General features: G+C 38.4%; 3 protein-coding genes across 21 annotated transcripts in view; all 3 read right to left on the bottom strand.

The window, feature by feature from the left end:
• Positions 1 to 6,328, bottom strand: part of LOC122075876 — a 24,088-nt gene extending 17,760 nt beyond the window's left edge. For 3 of the 6 annotated variants that reach the window (XM_042641068.1, XM_042641071.1, XM_042641070.1), the window contains exons 1-3: positions 6,034 to 6,328; positions 2,882 to 2,970; positions 1,584 to 2,047 (exon numbers count right to left, since the gene is read on the bottom strand). In XM_042641068.1, the coding sequence (XP_042497002.1) occupies positions 1,584 to 2,047; positions 2,882 to 2,970; positions 6,034 to 6,324 (844 nt within the window). In that variant the 5' untranslated portion in view covers positions 6,325 to 6,328. Of the gene's footprint in view, positions 1 to 1,583; positions 2,048 to 2,881; positions 2,971 to 4,369; positions 5,994 to 6,033 lie in introns of those variants that run through there. The other 3 variants (XM_042641073.1, XM_042641069.1, XM_042641072.1) reach the window with 3 other exon arrangements.
• A 2,580-nt stretch (positions 6,329 to 8,908) lies between these two features.
• On the bottom strand, positions 8,909 to 14,400 carry LOC122075878 (ureide permease 2-like). 8 transcript variants are annotated; one of them, XM_042641077.1, is made up of 8 exons: positions 13,858 to 14,400; positions 12,476 to 12,784; positions 11,311 to 11,449; positions 11,004 to 11,178; positions 10,800 to 10,843; positions 10,612 to 10,703; positions 9,945 to 10,319; positions 8,909 to 9,296 (listed from the first exon to the last, which is right to left on the bottom strand). In XM_042641077.1, exons 2-8 carry the CDS (start codon positions 12,710 to 12,712, stop codon positions 9,141 to 9,143), a joined length of 1,218 nt encoding a protein of 405 aa, XP_042497011.1. In that variant the 5' UTR covers positions 12,713 to 12,784; positions 13,858 to 14,400; the 3' UTR covers positions 8,909 to 9,140. The 8 variants fall into 8 exon arrangements, with proteins under 8 accessions (XP_042497011.1, XP_042497014.1, XP_042497010.1 ...); XM_042641080.1 differs by lacking the exon at positions 13,858 to 14,400 and adding an exon at positions 13,679 to 13,835; XM_042641076.1 differs by lacking the exon at positions 13,858 to 14,400 and adding an exon at positions 13,519 to 13,672.
• Positions 14,401 to 15,898: 1,498 nt separating this feature from the next.
• Positions 15,899 to 21,639, bottom strand: LOC122077080 (ureide permease 1-like). Of its 7 annotated transcripts, none has more exons than XM_042642857.1 (8): positions 21,546 to 21,639; positions 20,906 to 21,214; positions 18,633 to 18,771; positions 18,330 to 18,531; positions 18,144 to 18,187; positions 17,959 to 18,050; positions 17,178 to 17,552; positions 15,899 to 16,286 (listed from the first exon to the last, which is right to left on the bottom strand). In XM_042642857.1, exons 1-8 carry the CDS (start codon positions 21,546 to 21,548, stop codon positions 16,131 to 16,133), a joined length of 1,320 nt encoding a protein of 439 aa, XP_042498791.1. In that variant the 5' UTR covers positions 21,549 to 21,639; the 3' UTR covers positions 15,899 to 16,130. The 7 variants fall into 7 exon arrangements, with proteins under 7 accessions (XP_042498791.1, XP_042498794.1, XP_042498792.1 ...); XM_042642860.1 differs by having other exon boundaries at positions 18,664 to 18,771; XM_042642858.1 differs by having other exon boundaries at positions 18,330 to 18,501; positions 21,546 to 21,638.
• Positions 21,640 to 23,224: the final 1,585 nt, after the last annotated feature.

Genomic DNA, 23,224 nt, shown 5'->3' with positions numbered 1-23,224 from the left:
GGCGGCGTACCTATCCCTCTCCTGAGTTATTAATATAAGATAGGGGAAAATAAAACAAATAAGATAAACTAAAAAATCCTTCTTTTTATTTAAACTCATCCAATAAAAAATCTTTCAATTCTGAAATGAGAATAGAAGGAACGATAGTTTCCTATAATATCTTAATTGAATTATATGTAATGATCAATAAATACAGTTTCATTCTACCATAATGGATCAGATCACAGCTCACACCAATATATATCCTTTTTATTCCAAGGCAAGGATTCAAGAATTACTTCACCAACATCAAGGAACTGTACATACATTGTATCATAGAAATCAAAATAAGGAATGCCAATCTTTGATAATTTTGTCATCATCCAGCAAAGGTTTGCTTGATAGCACACATTTGGTCCATAGTTTTCGGGCATCCAGGCGGGTTTCCAAGTGCTGGGTGGTTGCGCGCCTTATTCTAACTTAACTAGGCTCCGCCTTGGAATGCTAGGTCCCTAGGTAGTCGATTCTTTTCTACTTATGTTTTATCCCTCTAAATAATATTGTTTCTAACATTTTTATTGGCTTGTGTACAAGTTTCGGAATAGGTGATAAGCATGGGATCATTTAGTACCCAAAAATAAGTTAATTAATTAAGAAAGAAATCAAACTTCACTAGTTCACTTCTTCTGTTCTCCTTTTCTTGTTTACTTACGTTATCCCCCCTCTAAATAATGTTGTTTCTCTAACATAATGACGTTGCAAGATATAGTGGCAAATTAGTGCATAGATAGATTCAATCTGTATTGTTGTTGCTGATGCTGTAGCATAATTATATTATTGCTATAATATATATAATGGATGCATGGAAATAAATAAATATTAAAAAAAAAAAAAAAAGGGTGCCTAGGCTAGCACCTTGTCGCGTAAGCACTTAGGCGGCCCTCCAATGCGTTGGGTCACCTAGGCACCTTAACAACTATCGTTTGGTCTATATCATCTCTAGCATTATGTAAGTTTTAGCCCAATCCAAATTCCCCATGTGGAAAGCATTGAGAACTGGCTGAAAACTCAACTTTAGCAGTTATAGTTAACCACTGAAAATAAAAGAGCAAAAGCACAGTAAGTGGTGAGTTTATATGGTTGAGATGGGACTCAAATTTGACACATGACCAATCCATGGAGTTTGCAACCCATCCAAAAATTGGCTTCCCAACATATGCCCTCTACTGGCATTAAGATTGCTTTATTTTGCTTGTCCTTTTCTTCTTTCCACAACAATAGCACTATTTGTGCGAGATTTTAATTTATGGAAGGTTTCTTTTTCCATTTTTCCTAGCCTACTTTAAGGAAAAAATAAAAGCTGAAAATTTATGGTACAAAGAGGTCATATTGTATATATTACTGTACTTGTAATGCCTGAGTTTCTTGTGGTTAGGGATTCAAAGGGTGGTAAAGAATAAATTTTTGCAGAAATTCGCCCCAAAAAAAAAAACTTTTGCAGAAGCCTCCCTTCCTAAGCAAACCACATATGAGAGACCTATTGCCCATAAGACTCACCTATGATAAACAAATCTATGAAAAAAATAGCATTATGGTGTATATACCCTCTACTTTAGACAGCTTCAACTTCTCTCCCAGGCTTGGCTTGTCATCTGGAATTCTATCACCATGTGGTGGTTGGGTTCGAACAGCTATTTTCTTTGGATTTGCATTCTGCTTCTGCACAAAACACTTTGAAAGATGAGATGTTGACACAGGGGGATTCCTCCTCCTGTACGTAGAAGTCATGCTATCTGTTGGACCAGACTGTGAAGTTGAACAAATCACTGCTTTTCTTTTGGTCCCAGATGTCAACATAATTGCCTCTTCAGGAGAAATACACTTTACTTTTCCAGTTTCAACTCCTTTCAAATGACTATTTCTGAGAACAGGTGCTATAGACTTCTGCCAAGGAGAGCTTATTTTCGCTGGATCCCTTCTGGCTTCTGAATTACTCTTTTTCTGTAGTCTGCATGCTTCACAATACCAAATTTCTGGAACACATTTGAGGTTTGTTCTCATACAGTAGCTGAAAAAGGCAACAGAAAAATAAAATCTGTAAACTAATTTGGGTAATACAATTAATTCAATAGGAACACATAGGTTAGTGCATCAGATAAATAGAGGAGATGAAAGCATAGGCAGCCCACTACAGGTTAGGAATGCTCATCAAAGCCTTAATCCAACTGATTGACTAATAGTTCAAGATCCCACTACCCACACACAGACAAGCCAAAATAATGACCTCTAATCCATAACCAACAAGTCTACTTTTAGATGCAACTTTTCTTTATCTCCTTTTTCCCAACTGCAAAGAGAAAATGACTAACTTAACTGGCTTAAAATACAGATATCGGTCAGACAGGACCCAGATAGGGTAGCTACCAACTCCTTTATGCTATGCATGGGGGTCACAAGTAGGAGCAAAAGCAGGTCATATTTAAGAATTGAAAACTTCTGGCATTAGTATCCAATGACTTGCGAAGAAATTGAATATGAAACTGAAAGGTGACAAAAAGTTGCAAAGAAAAGCAAACAAGAAAATGAAAGAGGAGAAGAAGGAGAAGAAGTAGCAGAGGAGGAATGGAGGAATCGTAAGGAGCGACAGAGACTTGCCCTCTTTTTCTTATCATCTTCTTTCAAAGGGAAGATAATGAATAAAATACCCATCCTATAAACATATATTTCCATATATTTAATAATACATATTAATGCCTTAAATACCTTACAAGAATAACTCCAACAGAAACACAGTTTCATTTCTGTTAATATGATAATCGGAAGTCATATTGTCACAGCAATTAAGGAGATTGAACAACAAAAACTACGAAAAATTAGCTCAAGTACACAGAGGTGGACATACATATGTTCGCATGCTCGTTTGCACCGAAAGCAAGCTGCAAGTGATTCTCTGTAGCCACTTACTCCGCATATGTCACAGAATTTATTCTCCTGCAGAAAACAGATCATGTTAGCAACTCTCCATTTAAGCACCACCCCTTTGATTAACCTAATTGTAGCTTAATGGAAACAAGTAAAACTTTCCACATGAAATTCCAGAATCCAAAGTGAGTTCATAACTAGACAAAACCAATCAGTTTTGAATAGGACTCAATAATTGGAACCAAACAAGAAGGGCACCACCAACAGCATTCTGATTTCATATAAGTGTAGTCTCAGAGCAAATATTTGTGCTTTCTGCCATTTTCTCCGCTATCATTTCCAAATATGTATTACAATCATTTAGCTTACCATTCTTGAATTCCTTTCCCCATTTAACGTCTCAAAATCCTAATATTTTGACAATGTCATCAGATCTCCTCAGTCTATGGTATCACAATCTCCTTCCATTTAAAAAAATTGTATTCTCTTTCTGCTTTTTCCCTGATAGTTAAAGTGGAAAGGATTCAAGTTGAAGTACAGGGCACCTAAGTGTAGAAACTAGAATGACCCACAAGCTATGGCCCATGAGAAAATAATACAGAACATGTGCCATACATAATTGTTATGATAATTGTGGAGTATGTAATCATCCAGCTTGACAAAAAGGAGAATCGACTAATTGATTTCCTCAAGGATTGAGTCTCAGAAGAAGCAAAACAAATAATTCCTTGTCATATAGGTTTCATCATGCTGCACATCATCGAATATCCCATCATCTACTTCCTTCATAAAGATTTCACCAAAAAGATAAAGAGAGGAAGTTCAAAAAAATTGGGCCCAAGACTGCAACCTGCTATAGCCCAAAGGGTTTTTTTTCTGTTTTTTTCTAACTTTATGTATCATTCCATTCATATCCTTTCAAGAACCCAAAAATGGACATTAGTCTGTCTCAGGCATAGTTATGGTATTTGCCATAGTTTTCAAGGTGCCGGAAAGCCTAGGCGGGCACCTTGGATGCCTCATTGGTGTTCCCTTGTGTCCACAGCCCCTTCAATGCCTTGGGTCTAGGGACCATGACAACTATGGTCTTTCACCTCCTTCAACATTGGTTTCAGTACTCCAGTGCACCAGCCTACAACAACTTTCCTCTCCAAATCATTAATCAACCTTTGTCCTTCATTAATCAACCTTTGTCCTTTTTTGAATTTGGTTAAGACCAATATGAGATTAACCAATAAAATTTGAATTAGGTGAACTGGGAATAACATGAAGGGTTCTTCTCTAGTGGAAGACAACTGCAACCATACAGCATCAAAGAGAATCGAAATATATCCATGTGACAAGAAATATTAGGCATTAATACTTGATCCAATGCCTAATTTTAAAAGAAAAAATAATGCTGTGTCAGGTTCCTACGACAAGTTGATAAACTCTGAACATGATGTATGCCACACTGTCCAATAAGTACCAGTAGCCACCAAAACTGAAAAGCTGCATAACTGAATCTCTGTCAACTTTGAGGTGTACCAAAAGAAGGAGGCCTCCTTTCTATGGAATGAATAAAACTGAGCCTTGGAAAATCCAGACTGAAACTGCAATAAATTTCTTGAATCTATATTCAACATCAGTTGGTGGATAAGGAAACCCAAGGCAGAGAGGCTGCTATGATTAATTACTATAGAGAGAATGCGAGCGCTACTCCTGAAAAGATTTGTGAAGCAATGAAGGTCTGAATCACTTGTTAATTAGGAAAAAAAATTGAATATCAATTTTTCAAGCAGCTAGTATATCAGTCTGCTGAAGAGATTAGGTTACTAAATTGAGCTAGCATCAAGAATGGCTATGACGTAGAGAGTTCCACCACATCATTGCATCATCAAAACCACATCCATTTAATGATTCCTTCCACTTGCTGACACCAATTCAGAAAAATATCGTGGACTACAAAGCCCTAAACTAATACACCACGTCAAACTAAAAGAAAGGCATATCATGTTTACAAGTTCAACTCTGTCAGATCAAGCTAGACAGTAAAACTATACAAAATCACTCGACGTAGTTAAAAGAGTTTGGCAACAGGAAAATACAATAAGCATGTTGAATAAACCAAGAATATCCCAACAAGCATTCAACATCCAAATTGCTTAAAACCTAAAGCATCAACACTGGTAACCAACCATCTCACCATGATGAATCTTAACAAAGAGTCAATTCAAAGTTAACCACACAGGTCCCTCTTAACATCCAAAACCTAAAAACTATTTCTCGCCAAAAACAACATGGCTAGCCATAAAAGAGTAAGAGGCATATCGAACCCACATATGCAGTCCAAAAAATAGTAACACGAGAATGAGTAAGGTTCAAGTGATGTTACCCTAGACTACAGAGAGAAAAAGATAAACAGCCCCAGCAATATTTTGTACAGTAACAAAGGAGAAAAATTCAAAGGGGAAAAAACCAAACAAAACAAAAATCAGAACATATATACATCAACATTGCAGCTCACAAAATAGCAGCAAAAGAAAAGGGCAGGGAAGAGGAATAGAAAAGCGACCTCAGAAGACGCTTGCTATCACAGAAGAATCATGAACGGTGAAATTATAAAATAAACAAAGCTTCAAGCCCTCATCATCATATCGGCAGCATTATATTATATAGCCATAACAAGAATAGAAAGCAAACGACGAGAAGAACTGTAAATGAGATGATTAAATCAAAACAAAACGAGCAGATAAGAATCCGATACTTCACCAAAAACGAAAAATAAGAAGAACAGATTAAAGAAAAAAAAATTACATATAAATAACAAAACAAGATCAAAACCATCTCACATAAGCATACAAAAACAAAAAAAAAAAGGAGGCAAAGTAACAACAACGAGACAAACAGAACTATTTTATAATCTCAGTACAGAAATCAAAGTTCCACTAACTAGTTGATGAACAGTTCCCAAAACCATAAAAAAATAGCACTACAGATTACGAAACACAACAGAGAAGTACTAAAACCATTAAACAATGATAAAATGAAGTAGAAAAGTTGCAGAAATTAATAAAAAAATGGCGAAAGCATTGTACATGAGAGTATGAAACTAGGGTTCTTAATATTAATTAATTTAATGGATTCTTTTACCATGTTCACCTTCTTCGATTCTCTCATGTTTTTCGCTCGAGTACACTGCAATGCGAGAGGAGAACAAGCGGCACTGTAAAGGATGGAAAGGAAAGAGTAAACTGAGAGAGTAGGCGTGTAGGGCCCTTTCCAAAAGCGACGAGAGCTAGGTGGGGACTCTTGTAACTCCAACTCGGACTCCATGGAAAAGTTGAACGGCTCTTCCACCTGTACAGGCCTATGTCCGAAATATCTGAATACCACGTTTTCTGTGAGGGACTGTAGGTCCCACACATACGTACCTGTATCCATCTATATCTCTGTCTCTCCTCTCCACTGAAATATGACCTTCCTACCCTTCATAGATTAAAACACATAAGAGAAGCCGATTGGTTCTTTCGATGCCACATACACGGAGATGTGTAATGACCATTGTGCCCCTCCTAGGGGCATGCATATAGGGGCTTCTCAGACAGAAAATATTGCCCTTACTATTGCTTGCTTGTATCTATGCTTAGAGTCTTAGACATAGCAAGTGCGAAAAGATTGTGCTACCCATGCGTGTTGGTATGTACGAACGTCACTATGGGTAGTATTCTTTCACCTTTCTTTTTGAGAGAGGATTCCCTAAATGCAGCATGGCCCTTGCAGCAATGCAGATAAGGTAGTTGGCTTACTTGCTTGTTAGAGGACAAGTAGTTTACCACTTGTTGTTGTTAGAGAGAAGGGGATGCTTGTGTATGGATGGAACTAAGAGTTTAGGGTTCAGAGTGAGCTAGCGACTATAGGAGAATTAATATTAGATAATCAATAGGGTAGTGAGGTAATGGGAGCGTGTATGGAAACATCCATAGGGGTGAGATTTTCACATTTCATGAGGGCAAGGCGGTTATTCCACCCGTTTTTGTGTCTGGACATCGGTCCACATTGCCTCTCAATTTTTTTTTTTTTTTTGAACCCTATCCACTTACTTTCTCCCACACCATACACAATGGGGCTGATTGTCGGGTGCAAGGACATCTTTTCACAGCTTGCCCCATGTGTAAGTATATATAACAGGAGCATGGAAGAAGAATGCCACCTAATTGCGTGACCCCTGCACCAAGACTGGCCCAATAAGAAATGTACAAGGGCATAAATATGGGGAATATTTTGTATTTCAGAAAGGCAGGGTCGTCATTTCGTCCCCTTAATCTGAGCACAATGGTCCACATAACCTATTTGTAAGATGATACATCTGCATAGACCGTCATTTTTCCCCCTTTTTTTTTTTTAAATACTTAAAGTATTACTTAATCAGTCAAATTATCAACGTCGAAACCTGCGTTTTTTTTTTCGGAAAAACAGAAGGGGGAATTTGGCAACCGCGCGGATGGGATGCTTAGCTGTACGGTGGGGCCCACATCACAAATTTAAAAGATGACACCATAGGTCGAGAACTCTCTGTCCCGTACCACTTGGTCATTTTCTTGGGAGTTAAGATAAAGAACCAAAGAAGAAAGGAAACGGGTCCTTTATCATGGATGGGTTTGGCACTCTGGTCCAGATTGTGTGCCAAAAAGTGGGTTTGGAAATGGGATTATTGGGAGGCCAATTATTTAAAGGAGGAGGAATTGTTCGGGTCGGGTTGGGTTGGGTTGGGTCGGGTCTAGTATTATTGACCTGAAAATTCAGTTTGATCTGAGCATTGATGTAGGTATATTGATAGAAGGACAGCATTAGATGAAATACAGACAATATAGACAGCAAAATAAGAAAGAAAAAAATGGAGAGTTGGAGTATAATAAGGCTCTTATTTATTTATTAAACTTGTTTGGAGATAATGATAAATCCAGATAAGCTATGGGCTAGATTGAAATTTGAAAGGGGAATATTTTTCTAATATGGACTTACTTAGGGGGGCCTACAGTAAAAAAGAGAGGGTCAGTTGTTGGAAGAGTGTTTATGAAGTAATTCCTCATTAGGAAGCTAATGTATAATATAGTACTGGGAACTGGTTCTACCATTTCTATTAAAGAGGATCCATGGATACCTCACATTGAAGTAACTTAGAATTCCATTTATTTGCAATGAAAGAGGTCTGGGGGTGGGGAAGGTGGGAGAGGTTTGATAGGGTCAATGAACTGATTATCAATGGTGAATGGAATGTTACTTATTGATCGGTTGTTAAATCTTGACTCATCCTGACTAGGTTTGACCAGGTTTGAGTCACCAAGTTTTTCTGAGAGACAAGTCGAATGAGAAAACCTGATTTTTCAACTATGATATAAGAGACTAAATATAGCACCCAAAGTTAAAAATTAGACCCCACAGACTATTTAAGTACTCTCACTCATCATTGTTTTACACACCTATTGGGTAACAAAATGGGAAGTTTAGAAGTCTAAGACGACTCTAGTATGAGAAAGTGATTTAGACAAAATGATATCAACGGAGCTAGCACTTGGAAGATGAAATGACATACCCAGAGGCACCAGTCTAGAGATTTGACTCAAAGAGTGCCCACCAATAATGGGAAACCTTCACTGAGATTGTTTAGGTTGTTGTTGATAGTTGCAATGGTATTGCTTTAGGTGTGAAAGGACTGAGTTTTATGTGGAACCTTTTAGTATGCAAGTCATAACATGATCCTAGCTTTCCACATGTTTCTGCTTGTTAAGATCTGTAGAGGATCATAGGACCATAAATAACTATAGCTGTAAGTTTTATTGACTTCCCAAATGCAATCATTTAAGTCTCAAATGGTGATCATATCCAAGATTGTAACTCTTAACAAATGCATATGACCTTTCTGTAACATAACAAATAAGATCATTGAAACAGTTGGCTTTGTATATTTATAGAAACCCAACTAGGGAGGGAACGAAAACCTGCAAATGTTTCGAAAATACCTGACTGAAAAGAAAAATCTTGTTATTAATTCATTTAAAGTAGTGTAAATACATTCATGCCTTGAATGGAACACTAACCAAATTTGACATTACAACTTTACTTCAATAAACCTTGATGAACATTTTGTGTTTCTTGATATGAAGCAGCCATTCGCTGCAGCAATTGCTTTGCATTTATATGATGTGTGGTTTCTATACATTGATGTGGACTAAACTAGGATTCTGGGTCTCACATTATCAATTCTTCCGATGCCCAGATGATGCCATGAGCACACCTACAGCCACAATAAACATGAATAGCATGCTCACCAGTAATATGTATGTTTTCTTGGATGACTTCCGGTATTCTCCAAAGAAAAGTATACCCCAAAAGGTGCTCACAAGAGGAAGTGCCTGATATTATTGAAAAAAATAAATAAAAGGTGTAACTTCAGTGTAACAAAGAAAATAAGTTCATATACAACAAAAAGTACACACACACACACACACAATATTACATACAAGTAAACAAGCGATTCGAAGGCAGTTGAGAAATTCCCAAACTTTCATTGACCTATATGTGTTTCCTTAGTTACTTAAGTTTTAACCTACATATGTAAGTATTTGCTAATAAGAATGGAGAATGTTTTTCTGCTTTACCGTCCAGACGTGGTCAGGAGGAATCGATGGCCAAACTCCCCCCTCCCTATTGGATGAAGTGTCTGAAATATCCTCCACCCACCCCCAACCGTTGATTTGTGTGCCCCACGACCAAAGTACCCCTCCCTTGATAAACATGGAAATATGTTATCAAAGATGTGTAAAGTATCCATGGTCAGCAAGGCCTTATTCTGTTTGGCTGGTGAGCTGAATTTGTGTGATAAATGATTTCTCTCTGCAAAAGATTATATGATATTTTTCCTAGTAATTTGATAGTCCAGATTTATGGTCAAGAGTCCTCCCATGTTGGATTGACTGCATATATAAATAACTATACATTTTTTTCAGGGACAAAGAATCATTGTTATGAAGCATATCTACATACACAAACTGTATACTAACCTGCACAGCATCAGCTGCGGCATATCCTGCAGCTTGACCTCCCATGAATTGTAAACCATTCCCAAACCCACAGAGAAGTCCAGCCAAGAAGGCCCATGGTCTACCATTCCAATCATTCAGATAAGCCTTAAATGACGTTCTCGGTAAATTGAGTACCGGGTAGTACAGGAAGCTGATATTTAGAATGATGGCAAGGACGAAACAAGACACTGAGAAGTAGAAAAATGCAGTGTATACAACCAAATGGGGAACCCCTGCTTCCAATGTATGCCACTGGTCATTCGTCGCCAAATTGAATGCAGGTGAGAAGAGGGAGAAGCAAGCTCCAGCAAAAAAAGTTAGGCCCAAACCAATCGCAGTACTCTTTCCAAAAACCTGTCATTTTAAGATAATCATCAGAAGAGTCTCACTGATGTCAAATAGAAAATGGAGGATAATGCAGGATTATACTTTAGTAGAACGTCAATGAGTTCACATAGGTGTCTTGCTAGACACAGAACATGTTAGTATACCATATTACCAATATATGGAGAAGTATCTAATGAATTAATGATCATAGATGAGAGGAAACTACACATGCACATCTAACTAATTTCTCATGTTTACAGAACCAAATTGATTGATTGTATCAGTAAGAAACAATGGTCAATGTAGTGGAACCACCAACCTTGATTGATCTTCTGTTTTCAAGTTCTATGAGAAAGTTTGCAGTCCCAGATTTTGCTTTATCTACACGAACACTTCCACCTTCCAAGTCCCCTATTTCGTTTATTTTTCAGAAAGTGTGTCAAGATCTGTTTAGCACTGATATCTGAGGACATCAAATAGGAAAGCACCAAAGCCCCAGAAAATTACCTTTTTTCTGGACAGATTCTTGCAACTCTGAAATTTCTATGGTTCTGATGAAAGGTAAACTTTCGTACATCAGTTCTTTGGTTATGATTGGATAACAAGATATAGGGGCAGTGCATCAAACTTCATAATGAAATTGACTTCCATGCGAAAAAATTCAAAATAAACAACATGCTTGAAATTCCAACACATATGACAAGAATATACCCTGTTCCATCTTTGTAACTTTCTGAAAGTGTAGACAGCTTTGCTCTATTATCGGATGCATTGGAGGAGTGAACTGCAGATCCCAGGATAACTGCGATGAGGAAGCATCCAACCCCCGGAAAAAGAATTTTAGCATTATTGATTCGGTCGTCTAAGAAGTAATTTAAAGTTGTGCCTGTCATAAGAAAGACAAGGATAGATGTGTCTTAGCTACAACAAATCTAAATAAGTCATTTACAGTGTGTTAAAACACCTACATTGATTCCAAACATCTACAAACAACATAATATGGTTCAAGTGAATATACCTATTACAACAGTTAAGCTTGACGTGACAACCTCTGTCACTGACAAGCCAACAAAAGCCCAAGCATACTGCGTAGAAAGGTTCCCAAGGCTGAGAACTACCCCACCTGCCATTGCGAACAAAACAGAGGGCCAGTTGTCCTACATCAAGGACACTATAATCTTTAGAGCATGTTGAAGAGATAAATAAAATAAATAAGAATGATAAAATACTGCATGGGGAAAATACAATTGGCTTGAATTGGCAATGATAAACTTTTAAGTCACATCAGTTGCACAGTTATCGGTCACCCAAGAACAAGTCAATATAAGAGATGGGTAATAATATGACATTACTACTGTTATATAACTAAATGAACAGCATAATGGGAGACAGAAGGAGTACCTTAAGGAGAAGAAAATCACAATGAAAGATGAAAGTTACAATTCACTCTTCCTTTAACAGATACAATATGTGACAGAACCTAAAAATAGAAACCAGAATCTGAAGAAGAAGAGAAGATAGAGCAATGGGAGAAGAAAAGAGATCCAAACCCATGATAGGTTCAGTGTGTTTGTCTCTATATCTCATTTATAATCAATCAAAACAAAGAGTTGTAGTCTAAGTAGGAATTGCTAATTAGAGTACAACTCAGATAAAGGAAAAAATTACAACCCAACTATAATAAAGCAAACGTAATACAGTAGGTACATTCCCCTGTCGTATAACATATTTTAACACCACAAATTATTTATTTGAATTTTAAATGAGTATTTCAACAGTAAGTTCCACTGTCCTATAACTGATATCTGAATATGAGATGTTAGATTACCTTGTGGAAGGATATCATGTTCAAGTTTTAAATTTTAAAAATTCTGTTGATTTTTCCTTACAACTTTTAATTTTAGCAATTTCAATATATTGTACAGTTGACTAATTTTCTCTAAGTTCACCACCAAATTTTAAGATATGCAAGGGAGAAAGCCCAAGTTTCAAAGATTTTGTCTTGAATCAAAGTTATGCCTTAAAATAATGAAAATGGGCATGGAAGAAGAATTTTCCCTTCTCTCCTTTTCGTTAATTGAATGAGATATCGAAGAAGAACAACCCGGACATTCAACCAAAATTGAACAACGTTTGATGAACAAGAAAAGATAAATAAAATCCATTAAACAGGAAAAACTTGCCTGAGACAGCTGAGTTATGAAATTTGGCTCGTCTGGTTTGCTGGCACCGATCTGACCAAAGGTGAGAGCAATGATGACAGCAGCTAAGAGATTAGTGATGGAGTAATCCAAGTAAGTATGCTGAGGAAGCCGACCCCTTCTCTCTAAAAGAGTCAGAATAGCAGGCCAAGTGCCTAGGAAGAAGAGAGAAAGCAACATGCAGAATATGGCACCACCCTTACTCTCCACCAAATACATCTTGAGCCCACTGGAATAGATCCTCTCAGTCTCGATTGAAAGAGAAACAAGGGAAGGAAAATCAGCAAAGTCCTGCAAAAGGAAAAGCCATTTAGACTCTACTCGTTGACCTGCTTAGTGTCCAAACATGGAGCAGATCACAGCAGGCCATGAATGAAATTAAAAAGAACAAAAGGATCAGAGAGAGAGAGAGAAATAAAGAAAAGGGCTTCTAACTTCAGCCCAAGTATTTCCTTTCGAACTTTAAATCTCACCCTATTCAACAAAAAATATATATGAAGAAAGCCAAAATAAACTAGACTCTAAATGTCGGGAACCATCATCAGTCTAATAGAAACTCAAAAGCGTTTTAGTTCTAAATTGAGAAAAGCCACATAATTACTAGTTCAAGGGAATCGAATCAAGGAAGCTTTTTTTAGAAATATCTCTAGAGAGCAGAATCTGAGTTCAAGCTAACAAATTCTGAGGACTAAAGCTCACCATATTCGAAAGATTCAAAGAAGAGAGAGAGAGAGAGAGATCCAAAAAAAGGGGAAAGGAGAATACTAATAATAACAAAGCTTCTTAACTTACGATATCATGAGAAACACGCAACAGCAATCTATGACGCGTTGGAGAAATGTGGGGAGGAGAAGAAACTAAAGAGAATGGGACAGAAACAGGGGAAACTGTGCAACAGAACCATCATCATCAAACGAAAGCATAAAGTAACTCTCTTGGCCAACCAATACACAAAATCATTATGGATGACCCATTTGGGATCCAAACAAATTAAAGTAGAACTAGATTTAGTACGAAGAACAAACCTTGCCGTCCTTCTCTACTCTGGCCTCTCCTTCCCAAGAGACAGGAGGGTTGTCTCTAACTTATTGGCTCTCCCAGGAAAGAAGTTGCATAGACGAGGAGCTCTTATTTATTGGCAAAAGAAAGCTCATGTTGAATATTTTAATGGAGTTTTTGACTTACTGGGAGTTTAAGGAAAGACAATTGTTTATATGGAATCTAATCTGGCTTTTTCAACTGTAGCCTGCCACATGCCGACTTTTTGGAAATTGGAATCCCCAAGATATACTGACAGTTCACTACATGGCCAGTTATGGAAGGCACATCACCATCACCAATTATTGTTATTGCAATTGACTTACGCTATTACTATATGGGAAAAGTCCTAAGATTAGAAGGCCAGTCAACCGCAGGGTATCTGGCGCAGGCAACACCAGCGCGCGGGAGCATCTTCAGCACACGCCGGAGGGGGGGCATGAGAGTTCATCCATGGCAGAAAGAGGTACAGTCGATGATGGATTCCTCTTTGGAGGACTTTCTTCATCTCCCTACCTGTGGCAATGGAGGTGGGGGCTGTTGTGTTTCTGGTCTGGGTTCCTTCAAGGGTGGTTTGGGTTGATTCTCAAAGGGGTGCTGCAGGTTTGGAGGGGATCGAGTTTGTTAGGAGTTCTTTCGGCTAGCAGGCCATAGGCCTTGGCTGTACTGTAGTTCCTGTGCTCTTGGAATGTAACCCCTTTTAATGGGGGGGTTTATCTGAGAAGTGAGAAGGGAAGAGGTGAGGTTGGGGGTCTTATTCTCTCATATGCATCTTTGCAGAGACATGGCCCTCTCTCCCCTGCCCTCGACATCACCTCCTCCACCCTTCGCTCCCGCACCCCTTTCATATCCCTTCTCCTCCCCCACCGGGGAACCCAGCAGCCCTCCCTCTCTCTCCGTCGGCCCGCCCCCCACCCCTGATCTCAAACCCTCTCCTTCCCCACTGCACGTAGACAACCACAAGCCGTTGTACTTCTCAATTCAACTCCATGGCCGGAAAGTCAGCATCTCAGTGTCTGTCGTCATCAACTCGCCGTTGGCTCAGTGTGATAATGGAGAGAGGGAGAAGGGACATCAGATCGGTGAAGTAGAAATGGGTAAAATTGGAATATAACCGTTGAAACGTGAGGCATCTCAGACATACAAGTTCAAGCCTTGGGTACCCTAGGTGTAACTCTATGAATTTTAGGTACCCCTACCGTAATATTCTTTAGGGCAAGTGTTCCCGGAAAAAAAAATCCTCTGTTTTTCTCATCCCTGTTTTTCCTTGTTTTGCTACATGCAGAACACGACACGTGGACAACTTTAAGACCAACGCACCGGATGTAATAATCCTCACCCAACCTTGACCGTTGATCTTCAAGTTGTCCACGTGTCGTGTTCTGCATGTAGCAAAACAAGAAAAAACAGGGATGAGAAAAACAGAGGATTTTCATCCAGTGTTCCCTGTTTGAATGCGGGAAGGCAGACACAGGGGTGGACGTAATCCCGATGCTCTCAGGTAAGCAGCGCTTTTACATGATTAATGAGTGATAATGGGCATACCAAGACTCAAATCAACCGACTGGTGATAAATTGAAAGCTTAAGTCATGTTTAGGGATGTCATCAAATAGGTACCACGTGCTTGAAAAAAGTACCCAGAGCCACCGGTCTATAGATTTGACCCTAAAAAGGTTGCCCCCTATGAAACGGATGAAAATCTTCTGTTTTTCTCATCACTGTTTTTCCTTGTTTTGCTACCTGCAGAACATGACACGTGGACAACTTTAAGACCAACGGTCAAGGTTGGGTGAGGATTATTACATCCGGTGCGTTGGTCTTAAAGTTGTCCACGTGTCGTGTTCTGCAGGTAGCACAACAAGGAAAAACAGGGATGAGAAAAACAGAGGATTTTTTTCCCTATGAAACCGTGACAACTGGGATTATTTTATTAGGTTGTCGTTGAAATAGTATTGCTTCAGGCGTGAAAGGACTGAGTTTTGTAATGTACATGATTCAGAATTGCATCAACCCTCTTTCTTTCTCTCATATTCTGAGACTAGTTGGTTAATTAGAACACTTAATAGGATCATCTGAATCACATGAACTCCAGTACTGGAAGTCTGGGAGAAACATGAAGGCCTCATATGTGTCCAATTTCGAATAGGCCAGCCTGCGGCACAGGTACTCCAATGTAAGCTGGCTATGTATGCCCTTTTAAGTATTTGATGCCAGAAGTTTTAACCCAACAAATATGGATTGGATGGACTGGAGGAACCCCTCATTGTTGTGCACCCTTATGTTGGTGTTTCAAAGCTTCAAGTATATTTACAGAACCCCAAGTAGGGAGGGAATGAAAAGATGCAAATGTATCCAAAATGCCTGACTGAAGGAAAACAAATAGTTAATAATTCATTTAATGTAGTGTAAATACATTTCTGCTTAGAATGGAACATTAATCGGATTTGACATTACAACTTTCCTTCTGTAAACCTTCATGAACAATTTTCTTTTCTTCTTGATCTGAAGCAGCCATTCACTGCAGCACTTTGTATTTCTATGATGCATGATTTCTATACATTGACATGGTATAGTACTAGGATTCTAGGGCTCACAGTTTCAATTCGTCCGCGTCCCAGATGATGCCATGAGCACACCTACAGCCACGATAAACATGACTATCATGCTTACCAGAAATATGTATGTTTTTCTAGATGACATCCGGTATTCTCCAAACAAAAGTATACCCCAAAAGGTGCTCACAAGAGGAAGTGCCTGGTATAAACACAAACAAATAAAAGGTGTAACTTCACTGTTAACAAAGAAAATAAGTTCATATGCAACAAAAAATACATACACACACAATGTCACATACAGGTAAACAGGCGATTCGGAGCGGACCGAGAAATTCCCTAATTTTCATTTGCTACATATGTGTTTCCTTAGGCTCCGTTTGGTTGCAATGGAAATTTAAAGGGAAGGGAAGTGAAATTGTCATACTTAAAAAAGAAATGTTTATAGTCATTACACACATGATTATATAAAATAATTAATTTTTTTAACCATATTTAGTAATGATGTATTTTACATGTAATTTTTATTTTACATATTATAGCAAAGGGTTTTGGCTGCAAAGTAAACTGAAATTTCATAACCAAATATGGAAAGATTTGAAGTTAATGTTAAAGTCACATGGGTAATGATTACATATATTTCTTTTTCTAAGTATAAAAATTCCACTTCCCTTCCCTTTTATTCCCCTTACAACCAAACATAGCCTTAGGTTATTCCACTTTTAACCTATGTATATGTTACGGAGAAGTTTTCTGCTCCACCATCCCCCCCCCCCCCAACCCCCAACCCCCAACCCCCAAACCCCAAACTGTTGATTTGTGTGCTCTGCAACCAAAGTAGCCCTCCCCATAATAAACATGGATATATGTTATCAAACAATAACAACAAGCGCAGCCTTGTCCCAACTACGTATATGTTTTCCCTCTGCAAGGGATTATATAATCTTTTTCCTAGTAATTTCATAGTCCAGATTTATGATCATGTGTGCTCGCGTGTTGGATTGAGACCGCATATATAAAGAGCTATCCATTTTTTCATGGATAAAGAATCATTGTTATGAAGCATATCTACAATTACAAACTGTATACTAACCTGCACAGCATCAGCTGCGGCATATCCTGCAGCTTGACCTCCCATAAATTGTAAACCATTCCCAAACCCACATAAAAGTCCAGCCAAGAGGGCCCATTGTCTACCTTTCCAATCATTTAGATAAGCCTTAAACGAAGTTCTGGGTAGATTGAGTACCGGATGGTACAGGAAGCTGACATTTAGAATGATGGCAATGATGAAGCAAGAGATTGAGAAGTAGAAAAAAGCAGTGTATACAACCAAATGAGGAACCCCTGCTTTCAATGTATGCCACTGGTCGTTTGTTGCCAAATTGAATGCTGGTGAGAAGAGGGAGAAGCAAACCCCACTAAAGAATGGTAGGCACAAACCAATCATGGTACTCTTTCCAAAAACCTGTCAATCATTTAAAGATAATCAGCAGTCTCACTGGTGTAAAAGAGAAAACAGAGGATAAGCATGATTGTACTTTAGTTGAACATCAAAGAGTTTACATAGATGCCTTAATAGGCACATGAACTGTAAAGTTTCCATCCCAAAAGTTTGAATTGGTGGGTGGAGAGACTGCCAGGTGTAAGACTAAACTCCAAAAGGGGGCTGTAGGCTAATTAGTAGCCGGTGTGGGACTAAACTCCCAACAAAAACAGAACATGTAAGTATTATGAAGAAGTATCTAATGAAAGAATGATCACAGAAAAGTGGAAATTACACATGTACATCTAACTAATTGGTCATGTTTACAGACCCAAATTGATCGATCGTATTAATAAGAAACAATGGTCAATGTAGTGGAACCACCAACCTTGATTGATCTTCTGTTTTCAAGCTCTATGAGAAAGTTTGCAGTCCCAGCTTTAGCCTTATCTACACGAACACCTCCATCCTCCAAGTCCCCTATTTCATTTATTTTTTAGAAAATGTGCAAGTCAAGATCTGTTTAGCATCAGTATCTGAGGACATCAAGTAGGAAAAGCTCAAGAAACTTACCTATTTTCTTGACAGATTCTTGTGACTCTGAAACTTCTATGGCTCTGATGAAAGGTGAAGTTTTGTAGATTCAGTTCTATGGTTATGATTGGATAACAAAGTATAGTAGCAATGCAATCAAACTTCATAATAAAATTGCATTCCAAGAGAAAAACTTCAAAATATTTACAAAATGCTTCAAATTACACTGTTTCATCCTTGTATTCTGAAATTTTACAAAGCTTTGCTCTATTATCGGACGCATTGGATGAGTGAACTGCAGATGCCAGGAGAACTGCGATGAGGAAGCATCCAACCCCCGGAAAAAGAACTGCAGCATTATTGATTCGGTTGTCTAACAAGTAATTTAAAGTTGTGCCTGTCATAACCATGATAAGGACAGATGATTCTTAGCTACAACAAATCCAATAAGTTATTCAGAGAGTGTTAAAACAGCTACATTAATTCCAAAGATCTACAAACAACATAAGATGGTTCAAGTGAATATACCTATCACAACAGTTATGCTTGACGCAATTACCTCTGTCACTGACAGACCAACAAGAGCCCAAGCATACTGTGTAGAAAGGTTCCCAAGGCTGAGAACTATCCCACCTGCCATTGCGAACAAAACAGAGGGCCAGTTCTCCTACATCAAGAACGACACTATAATCTTTAAAGCAGGTTGAAGAGACAAGATTAATAAAATAAATAGGAATCATAAGATCCTGCATGGGGAAAATGAGATTTTTCAGTGGCAAAGCGATTGGCTTGAATTGGTAATGATAGATTTTGAAGTCAAATCAGTTGCACAGTTACCAGTCACCAAAGAACAGAGGGGCAAAGCAATATGATTAAGGGGGTAGTTGAAAACAGATCAATATAAGAGAAGGAAAATAATTATGACATTATTACTGATTTATACCTAAATAAACAGAAGAATGAGAGACAGAGGGAGTACCTCAAGGAGAAGAAAATCAGCAATGGAAGCTGAAAGTTATAAGTTACAACTCACTCTTCGTTTAACAGATACAACAAATTATTTTATTTTGGACTGAAATGAGTATTTCAACTGCAATTTTCCATTGTTCTCTATCTGATATCTGAACATGAGATGTTAGATTACCTTTTACATGTCACTGTGAAGAGTCAAGTAGTTCACTTCACTATATTTTTATTTACCCTCTTGAAATCATCATGGTGAGTCAAGGTGGTGGGGTAGCATTGCAAATTAACCCCTCTGTCTCTCCCCTCCTCGCGCCCTCGGCTGCTCACAACTAGGCTAAGACTCATCGCTCTCTCCCTAGTCCCGACCAAAACTTTTCTGGACCTTAGAGCACTAAGCACTCCACGAGCTCAATCTCCCATGAACAGATACATCAGGCTTGCTTCATCTTTCTTCACTTCTCCAAGGCCGTTTACAGGTTTTGCTGCAAAGGGTTTTTCTGAGACGGATTCAGCGGTGAGGCCAACATCAATTTTTAACATTAAACCATTCTCTGGTCCTGGAACCCCCACTTTTTCCGACAGTAGCAGTACCAAATCCCCAGAACCCAGTCTGGAGAACAAGCATCCATGGAAGAAACTAGATTGGGCTTGGTCTTGTTGATGCTCTCAACGATGATAAAATTAACAAGTTCTCCAAACCTCATAGACGAATGGTTCTATTTGGATCACAGCAGAAGATTCAAATTCCTCCTCTCCCCAGCGGAATCCCCAAATCTCTTGCAGATTCCGGCATCATGAATCGGAATTCTCAGTTGGATTTTTTCTCTCCATGTTCAGTGAACAAATCTCCATTAGGGTCTGTGTGAATTCAGGCCTTGAAACTCTTGCCACTACCCGGGCTTTTACGGGTTGTCTCAAAGCGAATGAAGGTTTCGGAGGATTATACTTGTGTGGAGTTTGGGGCAGGGGTGGGGCAAGGGGCGCAACAGGTGGCTGGAAATGGGTGCTGCAGAGTGAGAGAGAGAGTTGCAGTGGGAGGCCTATGCACTGGGGTCGGTGAAGGTGTGGCTGGGAGACCTATAAATAGAGGAGGAGAGGAAGGGGAGGAGAGTCCATGTAGGGATTTGGTATAATCCTCTTTGTTCGTGAAATTCCTATAACTACCCTCAATATATTCAACATCATGAATAAAAAATATGGGTCAAAAAGTGAGAGTGAAATAATCCACTTCCCTTCTTGTAGTGTTACAGAAGATACCCATTTTCCCCAAATATTTCCCAAATAACTATCTTCTCTTTTCACTTTAATTACTTACCATTAAATAGTCAAAAATGGCATGGAACAAGAACCCTCCCCTCCCTCTCTGTTTTTTTTTTTTATTTTATTAACCAACGGGTATCTAGGCCGATTCGGCCTGACTAGGCCCTACAATCGCATAGATTGGGTCACACTGGGATTGAATGAGAAACAATCAACTTTCATTGAAAGCAGTGAAAAGCACTAAACACCCCGTGTGAGTGGCCCAAAGTGTATTTGGTGAGAGTCGAACGTAGGACGTCCGAGTTTGTGACTCGTACTAAATTCGTTACTCACCAACCGTGCTACCCCCTGGGGTTGCCCTCCCTCTCCTTTTCCTTAATTGATTGAAATATTCAAGAAGAAAAAAATCAGAACTTTTAATCTGCAACTAACAGATATCAGTTTACTACATTCCACTCTGAGAATCCAGGCTTTGATCAATATAAGAAGGGAATCAAATTGACCCAAAATTGAATAATATTTGATGAACAGGGAAAGATATAAATGAAAGACAATATTTAACAGGAAATACTTGCCTGAGAAAGCTGAGTTATGAAATTCGGCATGCTTGGTGTGCTGGGTCCAATCTGACCAAAGGTGAAAGCTATGATGACAGCAGCTAAGAGATTTGTGATGGAGTAATCCAAGTAAGTATGCTGAGGAAGCCGACCTCTTCTCTCTAAGAGAGTCATAATAGCAGGCCAAGTGCCTAGGAAGAAGAGAGAAAGCAACATGCATCCTATGGCACCTCCTTTACTCACCACCAAATACATCTTCAGCCCACTGAAATAGATCCTTTCAGTCTCAATTGACAGAGAAACCAGTGACGGAAAATTGGCAAAATCCTGCAAAAGGAAAACCCATTAGACTCTTTTATCTGTTGACCTGTTTAGTGGCCAAACATGGAGCAAATCACAGCAAGCCATGAATGGAATTAAATTAAAAGGGACAAAGGTATCACAGAGAGAGAGAGAGAGAGAGAGAGAGAGAGAGAGAGAGAGAGAGAGAAAATTCAGCACAAACATGTCTTTTCTAACTTTAAATCTTATCCTATTCAAAAAAATGGCAGACCAAGAAAATAATTAAAGATTCAGGGTCTAATTTTTAGGAAATATCTGCAGAGACAGATAGCAGAATCTGAGTTCAAGCTGAAAAATTCTGAGGACCAAAGCTTACCATATTCGGAAGATACAGGGAAGAGAGAGAGAGAGAGAGAGAGATCTTTGAGGCTTTTGCTTTGACAGCCCCAGAGAAATGTGAGGAGAAGGGGAAGAAGAATCCAAAGAGAAAGGGACAAAACAGGGGAGACTCCAACAAATATCATCGTCATCAAACGAAAGCAAAAAATGTTAATATCTAGGCAAGTCCGTACCCAAAATGATTAAGGAGAGGACCCATTTGATAGGATCCAAACAAAGCAGTTTCAGAAATCAAAGTCATAGATTAACTACCAGTTTCAAAATCAAAGTCACATGACTAACTACTACCAAGCACCAACCTAACTGTTGTTCCTCTTCAAGTCTGGCTTCTCCCAAGAGACAGGGTTGTCTCCAATCGATCAGCCCACAGGTAGAGAGTTGCATGGAGGAGCTCTTATTTATAGGCATTGGATATAAGACCCACTTGATTCTTTGAATTAAAAAAACAAAAAATGGTTTTGAATCTTCCTATCATATGTAACTGTTGAGCACTTTGATGGGTTTTTTTGACAGTTACCCACTTCATTATTTGATTTTTAAAAAAATAAAAAAAATGGTTTTGAATCTGTTTATCATATGCGACTGTTGAGTATTTTGATGGGTTTTTGACAGATATCCATATATATTTTTTTTTTTTGACAGTTACCCATATGGAGTGGACTGGTAGTTTAAGCAAAAGACAGAATCTCAGATTCCCTATAATCTTTTTAGATATCTTGTCTCCTATTAACCCGGACTTCTTGGAAATTGGAATCTCAAGATCACCAATCATTGCAATTGGCATCAACAACAGGTTACTGTTACTTTCTGAGGATGCAGAAGGTCAGTCAACTGTAAGGATATCCAAAGTTGATTGGGCTCATGGGTTAGAATTGAGAAGAACCAATGGAATAAGAGATTGTGGGATATACCATGCATGTTTCTAGGAATCGGTATGAATCGGGTGAGTTGGCCGTATCAATATCAATAGAATTTTTCTTTATTTTTATAGGCAAAAGAGGGAAGTAAGTAACAACTAGAAGGCTCAAACTTGAGACCTCCTGGTGAATATGAGATTGTTGCACAACACAACTCACCAACTACGCTAGGTAGCTGTTATTATATCAATATCAATATCGGTAGAGGTTGATACTGATATATACTCAGCTGATCCATTCACTAGTATGTTCCAAGTTTTTTAAAAATGGTGGGAAAAAAAAAAAAAACTAGGATTTAGGGTTAATTGCTTTCTTTTTCTAGAACAAAAGGATACTAAATCATGCTTAATATGGTAAAGCTTTTCAGCTTTTTAAGTTTATGATTTTCTCTTATTAACACCATTGAGGTTTATATGTCTAATAATTTATTACTTTCTATTTTTAAATTCTATCATTTTCATGTGTACATGAAAAATGTTTGAGAGAATAACAATTCTTGTGAATAATATGATGGTAAGTAACTTTCAAATTATTTTTAAAACCGCCTTTCCAAAACTTTTTGAGAATAAGACAAAAGGTAATCAAAAGAATGTTGTATATTTTAAGGGAAAAATTAAGCTACCTGCTTGCGTGTGGTTACACCTAGACACAAGTGGACGCAAAAATATATTGTTGCCCCCCGCCCCATGCACTGAATATGCCTCGGTTTAACCTCCCATTGGTCCACACATTGGTGCAA

This window comes from Macadamia integrifolia, chromosome 4, assembly GCF_013358625.1.
Source record: "Macadamia integrifolia cultivar HAES 741 chromosome 4, SCU_Mint_v3, whole genome shotgun sequence".
In the NCBI taxonomy this organism is placed as follows: domain Eukaryota; kingdom Viridiplantae; phylum Streptophyta; class Magnoliopsida; order Proteales; family Proteaceae; genus Macadamia; species Macadamia integrifolia.
Note: the sequence above shows the minus strand (reverse complement) of the source record. Positions and strands in the feature narration are given on the sequence as shown.

Coding starts and splice junctions, on each gene's coding strand:
- LOC122075878 (XM_042641074.1), bottom strand. Junction 10,704..10,799: donor AGAATCTGTCCAGAAAAAAG/GTAATTTTCTGG, acceptor TAAACGAAATAG/GGGACTTGGAAGGTGGAAGT. Junction 10,320..10,611: donor AAAACAGAAGATCAATCAAG/GTTGGTGGTTCC, acceptor TTAAAATGACAG/GTTTTTGGAAAGAGTACTGC.
- LOC122077080 (XM_042642857.1), bottom strand. Junction 18,532..18,632: donor AAGCATAACTGTTGTGATAG/GTATATTCACTT, acceptor GTTGTAGCTAAG/AATCATCTGTCCTTATCATG. Junction 17,553..17,958: donor AAAACAGAAGATCAATCAAG/GTTGGTGGTTCC, acceptor AATGATTGACAG/GTTTTTGGAAAGAGTACCAT.